The sequence below is a fragment of the Varroa destructor genome, unplaced genomic scaffold, assembly GCF_002443255.2.
Source record: "Varroa destructor unplaced genomic scaffold, Vdes_3.0 BEIS01000007.1, whole genome shotgun sequence".
In the NCBI taxonomy this organism is placed as follows: Eukaryota; Metazoa; Arthropoda; class Arachnida; order Mesostigmata; family Varroidae; genus Varroa; species Varroa destructor.
The window spans coordinates 21,171,858-21,185,913 of NW_019211460.1; the positions used below are offsets into that span (position 1 = coordinate 21,171,858).

At 41.2% G+C, this 14,056-nt stretch overlaps 1 protein-coding gene and 1 long non-coding RNA gene across 16 annotated transcripts in view; one reads left to right on the top strand and one right to left on the bottom strand.

Annotated features, from left to right (window-relative positions):
- The window catches only part of LOC111254967 (A disintegrin and metalloproteinase with thrombospondin motifs 6-like), a 236,974-nt gene that overhangs the window by 191,892 nt on the left and 31,026 nt on the right, over positions 1–14,056 (top strand). For all 13 annotated transcript variants that reach the window (XR_015318072.1, XM_086976289.1, XM_086976290.1 and 10 more), the window contains 5 exons: positions 804–968; positions 7,487–7,607; positions 9,736–9,977; positions 10,881–11,010; positions 11,901–12,108. Coding sequence is in view for 12 of the 13 variants with exons in the window: in XM_086976289.1 (XP_086832415.1) it covers positions 804–968; positions 7,487–7,607; positions 9,736–9,977; positions 10,881–11,010; positions 11,901–12,108 (866 nt within the window). In the remaining variant the exon portion in view is untranslated. The remainder of the gene's footprint in view (positions 1–803; positions 969–7,486; positions 7,608–9,735; positions 9,978–10,880; positions 11,011–11,900; positions 12,109–14,056) is intronic.
- Positions 8,194–12,477, bottom strand: LOC111254970 (uncharacterized). 3 transcript variants are annotated; one of them, XR_015318080.1, is made up of 3 exons: positions 12,234–12,477; positions 9,244–9,415; positions 8,194–8,335 (listed from the first exon to the last, which is right to left on the bottom strand). It is a non-coding gene; the product is annotated as an uncharacterized LOC111254970 (long non-coding RNA). The 3 variants fall into 3 exon arrangements; XR_015318079.1 differs by having other exon boundaries at positions 9,244–9,419; XR_015318077.1 differs by lacking the exon at positions 12,234–12,477 and adding an exon at positions 10,660–10,874.

Sequence of the window (14,056 nt, forward strand, 5' to 3'; positions counted from 1 at the left end):
TGGCGTCAAGGTCCTTCCAATTAACTTCCCCAAATTATTTCGTACGATCTAAGGATGACATAAAAGCTGGTAGTAGGAACGTTAGCACTAACAGCAAACAAATACCAAGAGGCCCCTAGAAATTTAGACAAACCGTTTCTATCTGTTTTTTTACTAATATTTTTATCTCTAAAAGGGTCAAACGCACAACAAAAATAACCTTTGTATTTCTGTCTCTCTTTCGCTCACACTACCCGTAAACAAACAAAAAATTAAATTTTTGTTTGTTTTTCACTTTTATTTTTACCGGACCGCGCTTTTTACTACACTCTTTTGATTCCTATCACTGCCACGTCAAATGACTATCGATTAATCATATAAATAGAATTACAATGAAGCCCTAGTAGGAATAACAATTACAAACGGTGAATCTGAATAGGTTCTCTTATTTGAGAGTGTTTATACAAACAAGTCAAAACGACCCTTTGATTATTATGTGTTCATTAGTTAAATGTCATGGTATTACTTAAGGAATAAATTTGAATCTAGCACTTAACTAATCTGAGTTTAAGTCAAAGTTTTTTAGAAGTTTAGAAGAAGTTTAGGAAAAAGTGCGTCGAAAGTAAATCAGTTACCCCCTATTGATAACCATGCCGAAAACCTGCTCAAAAATCTTTGGCAATGTCCATAAGAAAAACAACAATAGGTAAATATCTTCCGTGTGTTATACTTGGAACGAGCAGATAGGTAGAAGGCTAGCGTCGGCGTATTTTCATTAACCGACTACGTTAGAAGTATAATAAAATTTCGTTTTTATATTTTAGGGTGAGCTATTTAATTGGTCCCCAGTATCGATTCCGGCTGCACCGTGTCAACTGCACTGCAAGCCTGACGGCAAATTTTTCTCGGTCATGCTAAGGGACACTGTAATTGATGGGACACCTTGCCTACCAGGATCCAGGGACGTGTGCATAAACGGCCGTTGCAGGGTACGTAGCATCCAACCGATACTATTCGACATTTTCTGTTGCTCTTATATATAGTAGCATGGCACTCTTGTATATTACAGCGAAGTATCGCCGGTCTCAGTGCAGTATATAATTGTTTCTCTACCTTTCACGAGTGGAATAGATGCAGTGTTGCTATAACGGAAACCTGGTCTGGTACGGAGTCTTTATTCAGCCTATCTAAACCCTGCTTCTGTATAAGGGAAGTTGTCATCTAGAACACTTGTAAATCACTTACCCCTTTCTGTCCAACTTTCTGACCTAGTCTGAATGTCAGCTCGGCTGTTTTCGAAAGCGTGAAGAGGTTTCTTGCGACTGAGCTGTGCTATATACATTATAGTGTTAGGATTGGAGGACCAATGCCGGCCGATGCCCAGGGCACAGAGAGGCCTCTAGTCGTCGTTCGTCCTCATGCTGTAATGGGAACACACGGCTTTATACAGTTGGAGGGATTACGCCGCATTAAGCAGATTTGGTTTGCCTAGAGAATGCATGAGGAAGCTTTAAAGGCACCTGGGCAATGTGTTACTTGTAGAGATGGTTGTTTCCACCTTGCATTAGAACACAGAAAATAAAGTAGATATGTGACGCGCTTACTATTACTAGAACTGTTGCAGGCACTGTTGCTATCGTTGCTGTGACTCGACCTAAGATTAGCCGAAGCAGCGGAACTGTGGAGCTATGGAGAACGAAACAAAAGCACATTTGAAAACGAAAATTCAGTTAATAGCACGACAAGGACTAAGGAGAACATCCTCTAAAACGTTTCGTTTTCTCTGATAACTAAAAATCGTGACAGATCTTTTTTGAGAAGCACCCTTCAAAATTTCTGAGAGAAAAGATGACTAAAGAGCCCAAAGTTTGATCGACCAAGTCTCTATTTTCTTTCATTCGTTCATGGGGGCTTTTTTCCGTCAGGTGGATCGTGGAAAATATTACGTCACTACAGACATAGGAGAAACTACTGGAACAAGGCTCTCTATACTGGCCTCAATCTTTTAAGGAGATCTATTGGCTTTTAGGCATGTTTGTCTCAGCTATTTTTCCAGTGCTTGACCAGTCTTGCTTTTGGTGAAATTTCAAATTAAAAGTGACTCGATATTGTTTAACGTGTCTACCTATCGCTTAATTATAGTAGTATAAAAAAAATGCGAAGCGCAAGCTATTAGGATGGCAATATTCAGGCAGGGAGAATCTCAAAGCTTATATTTATTGAGATTTTCGCCGAGTTGGAAATATGTGGGATATACAAGGCCTAAGTGCAATTTAGATTGTGGTTTAATTTGCCTTATAACCACCATGATTCCCTTACATGCCTTTTGCAGTGAGCGTTGCTAACCGTTTTCCCAATAGCGCAATATCACTAGCCATAGGGCCACTTGTGGCTAGTAGTAAGACCAGCTTCATAGAAGAGTGACATCTGGCAACTTTTGGTTTCCAATAGCAAGCCATATCAGGTACGTAAAAAGTAAAGTTGTGACAAGGAATAATTTTTGCTCCTTTAACTTTTCCGTCTCAACATATACAAGCAAGCTATTGGTATAGAGTAGAATCTCCAGACAGGAGAGTTTTGTTTAAGCTGTTTGATTTATTTGTGTCCAGTGAAACCTATCTAGATAGATACGCAGATTCTCTTAAACGAAAGCGATACGGAAGCTTCCCTAGTCCGATGCCTTGGAAAGTTATTTCCGTAAGTTTTGGTATTAACTCTCTCCGTCTCACTGAACAGTACGCTGCCGACACATCAAAAGAAACTATCAAAACAGTCTGATGTAGCTCCGAAGCTCTTTGAATAAGGATGTCAATAGATGATTACGGCTCCGACTTCTCTTCTCTCCTGCTGAAGTCAATCTAATAATCTCTTAGTCCTGCACTCTCTAGATACGAAGACTTTTACTTTTTTCAATCATAGGGCTTTTAGCACTTCGCTGTTTACTGTCCTAACGCAGAATGGACAAAAAGCACAGTCGGTCCTTCGTATCCGAACTACCTTACAGCGCAACCAGACAGAGAGTAGAGACGCTCTATCGTCATGTACTAATTTATTAGGTAAATCAAGAAGTCAGGGCGTTTACGCAGAAGCGTGCATAATACATGCTGTGATAAATCGTCATTCCCAGAGGAGAAATGCTTGAGGCTTATAGAAAATAGCACCAAAGCTTTATACTAAGTCAAGCCTAATGCACGGCAAAAGGCGTAAACTTCTCGTAAAAGGACACAATCTAGAGGAAACATATCTAGCATCCTCTTTGTTGGGCTTTCCACAGTTGCCTCTGATATAATTTCGCTAGTCTCACTGATCATGTGAAAGTTTCTATTTGTGTACCAACCTAAATCGCTGTAACGTATTCTTATACCAAGCCGAATATAACCCTTATGATTTACGTCACACTGCTTTTTTAAGCGGCTCACATTGAATTCTTAAATACACTCAGACGACTACATGATGACAGTATCTACTGTTTCACGAGCAGAAAAACATTCTGACATTGCTATCGTGGCACCATTGTCGAAATGTGCCCTGATTTGACAGTTAACGAAAAGGTGGTCCCATATTTTATACAGATACTGCTACCCCCCTGTTGTTTTATATACATGGATAATATATACCGCTTCTGCAGGGTTGAAGCAGGGACCCTCAGTGCCGTTTTGGATCATGTGTATTCCTCCTTTGTTGCACGCGTTTTAGCACGCAAGGCTTGATTCAGCGTGTCTCCCAGCTGTTTATTTCCTTTCCTGTGCTTTGTCTCTGCTCTGTCGGTGGCTAGAGTCACCTAAAAGAAGCGTCACATATCCAAAGCTCTCCCGAATAATTCCATAAAATAATATTTTTTCGCATCGCGCCGTCTTCCTATACACCGGATCCTGGTAGTTACCACAGTGAGAGTAGCAACGATGATAAAAACACCTTCCATCAGATTGCGTTCATTGTTTTTTGGCAAGAACTTGTTGGCGCCACCTTAATTTCCTCTGAACTTCCATATTCCTGCGCCCACCTGCCCTCCTCGTTTCTCTACTCTTCCTTTTTTGCTTCTTGCTCCGGTCCTACAGTAGTAATGCATGGAGCAGATTCAGCTTTTTAGTCAGCTAGCTGGTGAGGGCATTTACTGACTCTGCAAAAATTCTGTTCAAACCTTTGTTGCCGAAGAAACATTTTCACGCAGGCTGTGCAGGCCGCACATTCCCGCTAAAGCGGGAATGTGCGGCTGCTGTTTGTTACCTCTCTTCTCTAGAGTATCCTGCCGTAGCCTAAGCTTTCACACACGCTTCGTGTCTCTTCTGTTTTTATTCTGTCTCAAATTTAAACCTCGACTCCAGTTGTTTGACCGTAGTCACTGAAAAAACAACACATATGCACATATGCTTAGGTCAAAGACCAAAAACAGCATGGACGAGTGCGCCAATTGGGGTTAACAAAAAATGATGTCGTCTAGAAATTGAAATAGGAAAAGTTCTCAGGTTAAATAGGAAAAGGTTGTTCGGGGGAATAGAAAATATTGCGGGTAGCGTTCCAAGCTATACAATACGATCCCACAGCGGCTTCAGAGGGGCTAGTGTCGATTCATGCCGATTTCATCGAGATGCTGCGTGGCGATACTGAACTATTAAACTGAACATGTATTAGAATATTACCTATGTTCAGAATCAGGGATTGAATGAAGCGCTGGGTTGGGTCGGGCGTCATCGGTCGGCAGGGAAAGGGGAGAAGTCTCGAGCAAAACGGTTGAAGATTGGCAGCGGGGTTCAGAAGAGTTAAGCGTACATGCTTGTAAAGGCCTGTTTTGCTTGACACATACGACGCCTTCGCAGCTCTCTACGGCTCGAATGTAGAGATTTCACTAGACTAACACGACGGCTGACTTAAGTTGTTAGTGCGGAAAAATAGGGAAACTGAAGCCGCATAAGGTACTGGCTAGGTGAAGAAAAAAACTGTTTACAGGGGGTAATGCTAATGGCTGATATATTATAGTACTACGAAATACTAATAAGGTGCTTCGGCACAAGGGAAAACGGGGTAAGGGGAGGACAGAGATATACATGACGACGACAGCAGTACCAAGCTCAATCGTTTATCGAGGTCCTAATATACTGCACACATTATTGTTATTATAACAGAGATTACACCATTACTGGACTCAAACCGGCATATCCGCTGTTTAAAACCCAAAAATAGCGGGATCGGTGATAAAGTTTTGAGGGAGGAAATAATACTCAGTATCTTGTGTACGTTGGGAACATGATTAAAAATCACAGAGCTGTCAATAACTTTGATTCTATTACACGATAGCTTTAGGCTCATAAAAGAATCGCTTTTATTTATATGATCCGCTAATAATAGTTGTGTCAGATAAGGGTGCAGTATCTATATTTCTTGTGAGCCGTTGTTTGAACACTGAAGTGTTTCTTTTTTTCAATATATATATTTTTAATATATATAATTTTAATAATAAAATTAATGTGCATTTTTTAATAATCTATGTGATGCGATATTTGTTAATTGTAGACTTAGCACAGTCAAACAGGGGTGCTATTAAAGTGTTTGATATGGGATGTATACGTGAGTAAAACCTAATATCCATCTATGTAATGCTGGAGCATTAGATACGCTGGCGAGCGCGAGCATGCTTCACTAAAGTAGAGTTACTTAAAGCAGAGAATCTTACTGACTTTTTCGTTTGATTAAGTCGGTTCAGTGTTTTCCTAGGTAACATGTTATAATTTGAAGATACTTGATGGTACAGTTACGGTCCGCGGTATTGTGCATAGTATGATATTGTTTTCTTCCGCGCAGGACAACCCACTACATTAGGACCCTGCTTCCGCTGAAAGTCAATTAGCTTACTAAATATATTTTTTTAATTAAGCACTCCGAAATTTGTAAGGGATTTTCAAGTATATATCGATATGCTTGCGCAGGGCGAAACGTAAATTTAACTCCCGACAGGGTCTGGTCTTGTAGTCGCTTTCCGTGAGTGAAATAGATTCACAAGTTTTCCCACAACGTAACTAGACAATATGTGTCTTATGGTCCGGTCCCGCAGGACACAAGATAGCTGCTGCTGAGTAGACTCTATTTTAAAATCAGCATCAATATAGCCATAGGCAAGTTCCGAGAATGCACTGGTGGGTAGTGAGCAAAGCCCGAGGGCAAAGCTAATTTGTAAGGTGCTTAACTATATTAGAAAATCTGCTACGCTTCGTGGGACTGAGAGCCGCGTATGTAGCGTAGATCTGAATAGCCAAACTTTCAGCATATCTTGGTAACTTTTGTTTCAATTGCTGTTAGTCTATCTGATTTACCACGTTGTGCGCTCGAATTGTCAGAGCGTTTTGAGTAGGCACGTAACTTATCAGATGTGTAGGGCTAATTTTCGGTTACTAAATGAGCACAATTTTCCAATTCAGTCACATCTATACTACACATTTTAAAAAAAAATTATTAACGAGCTATTTTTGAAAAACTGCTCTCTACTTTAGCTGCCCGAGGAGCTGCTCTAGCATCAGGCTTTTTCATATATATTTAGGTAGCCTTGTCTTTTACGCCATGACCTGGCCCCTCCTTCACGATACTATAGCTGCCCACAGAGTCGAACTTAAGTCTTCAGACAAAGATATTACTAGCTTTTGTAATGTAGTTAATTTTAATAGTCCAAGTTATCAAGGATTGATTTTCTTCTTTTGATTTTTGAAAACTTGCTGCCGGTAAACTTCGTTGCTAATATGTAAAAGTATTTAAGTCAAACTGTTTCAAGTTAAGTTTACACATAGCTTTGGTGACGTCGCTTTATATCTAAAAGGACCGACACCGCAATTCAGCTATGAGTTAGCTTTATCTGAGATCTCAAAAAATAAAATTAAACGCCTTGGGGATGCTTATTTCTATAATAAAATCCAAGTTCTACGGTGAGAAATATAATAATAGCATTGAAAATGCAAGCACCTACCCACTTATCGCGCCGATCCTCTGAAGAAGGTCCCTTCAAACGGTAACTTTGATAACGATGAAACTATTAGTCCAGATATGTTTCGGCCATTACAATCATAATAATTGTCCTTTATATAAGCCAGTTATAGTAAAACTGGAAAAAAATAGCGATCTTTCATGATATATAAATTTTTTAAAAGACTCATAAACAAGTGTACTATCAGTCAACAATACATTCCTTGACTACCGGACGAGAACGCAGAACCCATGCAAGTGTTGATATTGAGCCATCAATCAAGGGTCAAAATATGAAGCACGCTGGCTTTAACCAATACATTTTCTACGATTCCACGTAACTGTTGTAGTTAAATGAACAATTAATGTTCATCCAAAGTGCCCCGTGTTAAAAAGAACCTTTCAATTGTGTTTTCTTATTTAGAATCTATAATAGTTCAAAAGTTATAAACGCTTGATTAGCTGACAGTTTGAATGATGTCAGCCTGCTGATACGGACCGTTTATCGTTGTGTGTTTGTCCTCATTTCAATCTATGTACAATCCGTTTTAATTTCCAGAGCGTTTCGTGCGATTGGGGCATCGAGACAAGTGCGCAGGAAGATCGTTGCGGTATTTGTCACGGCGACGGAACGCAGTGCAGCACCGTACGGCAGATGTTCAAAACCCGCGAAGGATTAGGTGAGGAACAGCATTCACTCGAATAGAACGGAAAACAACAAACATTTAGGATAAACATACAACATTCGACTTCTAGTGGTCAGAAGAGAGTAACCGACGGACACAAGCTTATAGATCCTTCTTCGATGTTTTTCGACGCACAAAAACGTTCTCAAAAACAGGGAGATGAAAAATGCTTATTCGAACGCCGGTTGTTGGAAGGATTTGTGAAGGCAGATTCCTAGTTTTTGTGCGTCGAAGCAAATCCCATGAATGAAAGTTTACGTTGGACATTTTTGAAAAAGATACTCTGGCAACATGTACATATTTCGGGTTGTTTATTTCGGGTTACCCTGAGATATTGTCGAGTTTGCTGACGCCAAAATAAAGGCGTTCTCTCGTCCGATCGTATACCCTCTCTTGTTGGTATATGTGTGCGGTTTGTCGGGGAATCCAATACGCTTTACTCGTGTTTGTATTCCGTTGCAGCGTAAACAGTGTGTCCTTTATCGTTGTCCTTCTAGCTTTTACAAACTGCTGGGCGTCAACTTTCCACTACGATGCTTTGAGCTTTGGAGTGGTATGAGTAGTTACTTTGCTTTCTAAAGCCGAATGCCAGAATACGGACCTGGGGAGTGGCGCTCGGTTCTAACCCACCCTCGGGTTCTTTATCGGTGGTATTGTATAGTACAAGCTTGTTGATTTACTTGTTACCTATTTGCCGAGCTTGACGAACACAAATGAAACAGCTGAAAGTAAGTCAAATACTCTTTCTTACTATGTTGATATCTATATTGTTCTGGGTTTACGAGATCCAGGTTAGGATCTGCTCAGAGGATCTACGATGAAATAAACAGTAATTTTCAAATGAGACCTTTACCTATATAAATATACCTAAAGGATTCAAAATAATAACCTGCCAGAGCTTTGGCCCATTTATGTGCTAAAAACAATGCTATACAAAGCCCAATGCGTAGGTGTCCTTGAGGAAATCGTCAAAGACGTTTTTGTTTTCTAGCGGCATCCCGTGAAACATTTCATAAATTGCGTTGACAAGTCAATGCGAAATTTGTGCGGAAAACGGAAGCTGCGGCCAACAGTTAATCCACTTAACACTAAATACAAACGAATGTAAATTGGTATGGTGATGCATCTGCTAAACTATAAAATTCACAAAATGCACCACTTATTAATAAAAGGCCGTAATGGCACGCGAGTCTGTTTTGCACTCGCTAACGAAATGAAGCGAACATCCATCAGCAGGCGGCTGTATAAATTTTCAAAAATAGCCTCCGAACTCAAGGGAGCCCGTTTAATTAGCAGACGCATTAAATAGGTTTACGCGACTTATATCTGGTTGACTATAATAATCGAGGCTGGCACATTGGTGGTTGACATTGGTTCTCTATTTACACGAATATGGTCACTTTTATAAACAATCTAATTCCCCTTATACAAAACCCAAGAAAAGCTATTTTGACTTCTCGAAATGATTACGTTCATAGTGGATTTCTGAATTTCTTTCGAGCTAAACTGATATGTATATAAGCCTTCCATAAACTGAACGTTGTAAAGTTCCTAGCCCAATTAGGGCTGTTGCAGGCGTGACAGGTTCAAGTACGTAGGATAATTTCATTCGACAGAGTACGGTACTCACAGATTCCATAGGTTGCATGTCATTGATCATGCCTGTGTTCAGGTCACTTGTATTGGCCACATCAAACAAATGAGGGTGTTCCTTCTCCCACTTTGGGCCTTCTTGGGGTTGCTTGCTACATTTGGATCGACGCCAAGCAACGCGAGGCTTTACTTTGTCCTGGGTTCGGTACCTGCCTTAAGTGGATTATTTCAGCCGCTAGCTGTGCTAATCATTCTCGTAAACGTACAGATATTATACGATACCTACGCACAAACGCTCTGCTCTCGATGTCAATTGTAGCAGCATATGAAAATGAATCAATTTTTGTGCTTTTGTCGCCGAAGTTTTGTATTTGTGTCGTTACACTGAATAACTTATTGTCTTTATCTCCTTCTTTCCTTTATTCCCTGCTCGCATCACGAAATAATATCTGCTATGATACTGCACTGTCTACGTGTCCGCGCGTACCGTAAATCGGCCCTTTACCCCATTACCGTGTACGCTGTCTAGGCTACGCTGAGATCGGGCGCATCCCTCAGGGAGCACGCAATATTCGAATCGAGGAGGTCAGCGAATCAACGAATTATATCGCGATACAAGGTAGCGATGGAGAATTTTACCTGAATGGTGAATGGTTTATTCAGTGGTCAGGCGAGTACCCAGCTGCAGGGACAACGTTGTTTTATCAACGAGAAGGTGAAAAGGAGCTACTGCACGCGCCAGGACCTATCAAGGAGGACATTATTATCTACGTAAGCTGTAACCTGACGATAATTTTATCCGAATTAAACAGAAAAAATTGTACGACGTCTGCAGACGACAATACGGCAACAGCTTGCAATAGCTTGTTAAAGTACACATGGCGACATAAGTTTCTCAGTAATTTGTGTTTGTATATTTCCGCTATCCAATACTTAATAACAAGGTTAAGAAATAGTGTCAACACATCAATAAATAAATAATCTTAATGCATTGCCCGAGTAATTTCAATATAATACTGATATAATACCTAAGTCTAGCTAGTGTCAGTAAGCAGTCCCTTTCACCGGTTACATCATATTAGCAGCAGCAACAACAATCACCTTTGGAACCCTGTTTTTAGCCAAAAATTAAGGTATGCACAAATTTGGACCATAAGTTAATAGCTGCGGGGCTCTTGTCTCAACTTGTATAGAGCGAATTGTGTCTGATTGCACATGGATTACGCACAAGCACACACACACATTCAAACCTAGTTGACAGAACTAAAGCAAAATGATTGAAAGATGTTCTCAGCAGAGCGTGAGCAACTTAGTATTTTTACTTAGAGGATAACCAGCCGAAGAATTAGAGCCGAGTGGTAAGAAAGCCGGCTTGAAGAAAAATCCCCGAAAATAAAAGTCACCCTTGTCACAGTCGTTCACTCTCACATTCTGAGTAAACGATTGTCAGTACCTTTGTTCGACGAACTTTTCTGAAAATAAGCCACGCATCAAAGAACGAGGCGGCAAGAGTCGATTCCGGTAGGTGAATGCCTTCCGTCTCGTCGATTGCCGCGAGGGGTATAATATTGCGAGGTGTCAACTGCAAACTACTAGGACGAGCAACGCTTTAGGTTCGTACTATGAACAGATATCCATTCATTTGTATGTTGTCGATGTCGGCGGCTTTTTCAGCTGTTGTTCCAGTCTGAGAATCCCGGCATAAGCATCGAGTATACCCTGCCCCAGTCGAATGCCACTAGGCTACCGGAATTCGAGTGGAAATACTCAGACTGGACGGTCTGTTCTGTCACCTGTGGAGGAGGTAAGGTACAGATGCCTAGATAGGATTGAAGCTCGACTTGTACAGGCGTACTCAGCCATTCAGTGAGAACCATGCATGAAAAGAGAAAAAACTGTATGCTTGAAATCGTGACGCTGCGTACGAATAACAAACTGAATTAAAAGGAGATTCTAATGGACGAAGGGATCCTAATAATTAGGAGTTGATCCATCGAAGATATTAAGTCGTGCATTAACAGCATAAGGTAGTACAAAGATGTGCATGCGAGATGTTCCCTCAGATACTCAGTCACCACTGTCGACTACCGCTGTCGCTTAACTTGCGGCTCGTTAAGTGTTTAACTCGTCACTTAATCTGCTGCCTTTAATTTCGAAGTATCCACAGCCCCATAGTCGCCTTATTTCCATTCTTCATTGGTGTGGTGATTGTCTAAGCTGGCACGCTGGGTCTGTGCTTACAATGTTTGTTTCTGGCAAACTGCTAATGCTGCAGACTTCGCCCAACCTGTATGTGTTTCGGGCCACGTTATGCCATTATGAATTTTCGTTTCCAACACCTTTGCTCTCTATAGGTGCACAGCCTATTGGCCCGTAGGCGCCACTGATCCCGTTGTGTTTTACGACAGGGGAATGTCGTAAACTGCCTTCGTGGTGCTGGCAATCGATTCGAGGTGCGTTTGCCTACGGCAAAGGAAAAGGCGTCGAGCAAAGGTTGAATGATCTTTAAGTAGTAGCACTGTGAACCCCGGCCTCCAGCATGTAGGGTTTTTCATTTGACACATGTTGTGACCTGTATAAATTGCTTGGTGTATCATATAAAGTCAAGCTTTTTTCAATGATCGCAACAATCATAACAGTTAAGATAGTCGTACGAGACATTTCTGCAGTACAAAGTACGTTGTCGGTTTGCAGGTTATCAGGAATCGTTTGCCAAATGCATGGAAAAAGAGGCCGGTTTAGTAGAGGACACTCATTGTGCTCACGCACCCAAACCAAAACCGGTTAAACGAACTTGCAACATACATCAGTGCCCAGCTCGTTGGTGGACAGGGCCATGGCAACACTGTAGCGCCACGTGTGGTGATCAAGGACGACGTAAACGAACCGTACTCTGCGTCAGGTTAGTGTTTCTAGTATTCGATTTTAGATATTACTCTCAATGTTGAAACTACCAAATTTTTAGACGAATACGCACCATGAAATGACTATAATGGGAACAAGTAATAAGATGAAAGCTTTACGCACCTGCAAACAACCTTGAAGTTCGAATTATAGAATTTACTTAATAAGCGACAGAATGTATATAGTCTGCCGTTAGGCGTCTGGTTTCGAACGGCATCATTGGCTGGCTTGTTACGACGATCTATGTCCCGCTCCATATAACATAGTTAGTAGCGGGTGATGTTCGCGTGATGATATAAACTGGTCGTGAATAGTTGTTAGCGTGTCAGTTCCCCAAAAATCCACTAGAAAAATAGGCTTCATCTAGTAAGTACGGCCCGCTTTAGTGAAGTATTTTATGGACCTAGATTGAAATTTGCACTGATAGCTGGAACTAACAAGATGACGATTTCAGAATATTAGCAGTGCAGTAAATCCAGTTTCTATACGTGTTTGCGAGGGATCTAGCTATATCATTGGCAGTATAGGTTATAGCTGAGTCGTAACCGTATAAGCCTGCGGACTTCGTTGCAACCTAGTAGCAAGAAACGATATGAGTTGAGCGAGATAGATTTGGTCATCGACAGGAAAGTTATCGCTATCTCTACACGCGGTCTAAAATACCATCACCATCCGTTACTTCGTTATAGAGTACTATAAGAAGGTTAACAACTAATTGTTGTTTGCATGAAACTCGACTTCTTGTAACAGCGAAGCTTTAATTATGCGCTATATTTACATAACGAGAGACTGATTTTGGTGAAAATCCTCACTGAATGCGAAACAACGACGTTTGAGTTTCCAGCTTAAGGACCGACTTATTACCATAGACGCTGATTTAAATGTGAAGCCATCTTCAGCATTTAGCTTCTACTCGGTAAAGTTTTTTTACCTAAACGCAGGAATTATATTATCAGTCCACTGGCACTATGCGATGGCAAGACGACCAGGGAAGCTGCTTGCAGCGAAGTACAAATGCACTAAATTGACAATGTCAAGTGTATATCGCAAACCTGTTCTGGGTTTTCTTTTTGCTAGCCATTGAGCATGAAGGAAAACGGACTCCATATCCTCCGTCAAGGATGGAAGATTACGAATGGTTTATGGCCTGTAAGGTTCATTATTGCTGCCCCTAGAGAGTTATAAATTTGGTCAAGCCAGCTTTGCAGCCGTCCTTAGGATCACTTCTCGTCGTCTGGTTCTGAGGACCATTTCCATCTCGCACTTTCTTATCCGTCTGTTGTCAAGGTGAAGGGGCGCAGCGATTTTTGTGCGTGAATCGAGAGATGAGGGGGGAGGGGTACTCAAGCCATGGGGGCACAACGAGGTAAGGCAATAGTAGGTTAGTACAGCAAATCCAGGCGCCCCCGGTCTGTCCAATGCGCAGATACGGGCTGCTACCTTCTCTGCTTCCAGAAGGTCATAATAATATTGTGGTATTGTATCTACTAACGACGTTTATGTCTTTTTGATAATCCAGAATGAGTGCGATGTTAACAAAGGAAAGAAAAGAATATGTAGCAACTACCGATAGCTCATCGACAGTTGTTTAGAAGGTACTTTCACCTAGAAAATTTCCGTTTTCTCCACACCGAGAGAAGAAAAGAGCTGCCTCCTAAACACACTTTTAAGCTCCATAAATTTCGTCGTTTTTATTAAGTGCCCTTCGATGGGCCAAGTTTTTCGGAAGTGTTAAAATATTACCTCAAAAGTCCCTGAGCCCTTTAACCGTTTTCATGTATGTTATATTAGTCCTGGCATGCAGCGTGGTGTATGGTTTGGCCTCATTCGTCGAATGGCCTTCACGACGAATTTGAAGAGGGGCTTGCAGTTTGAATTTGCACAGACTCTACTCTTTGGTCAAACTCAAAACAAAGAGACTGAGGACGAGGTCCTTCAAGGGCTGC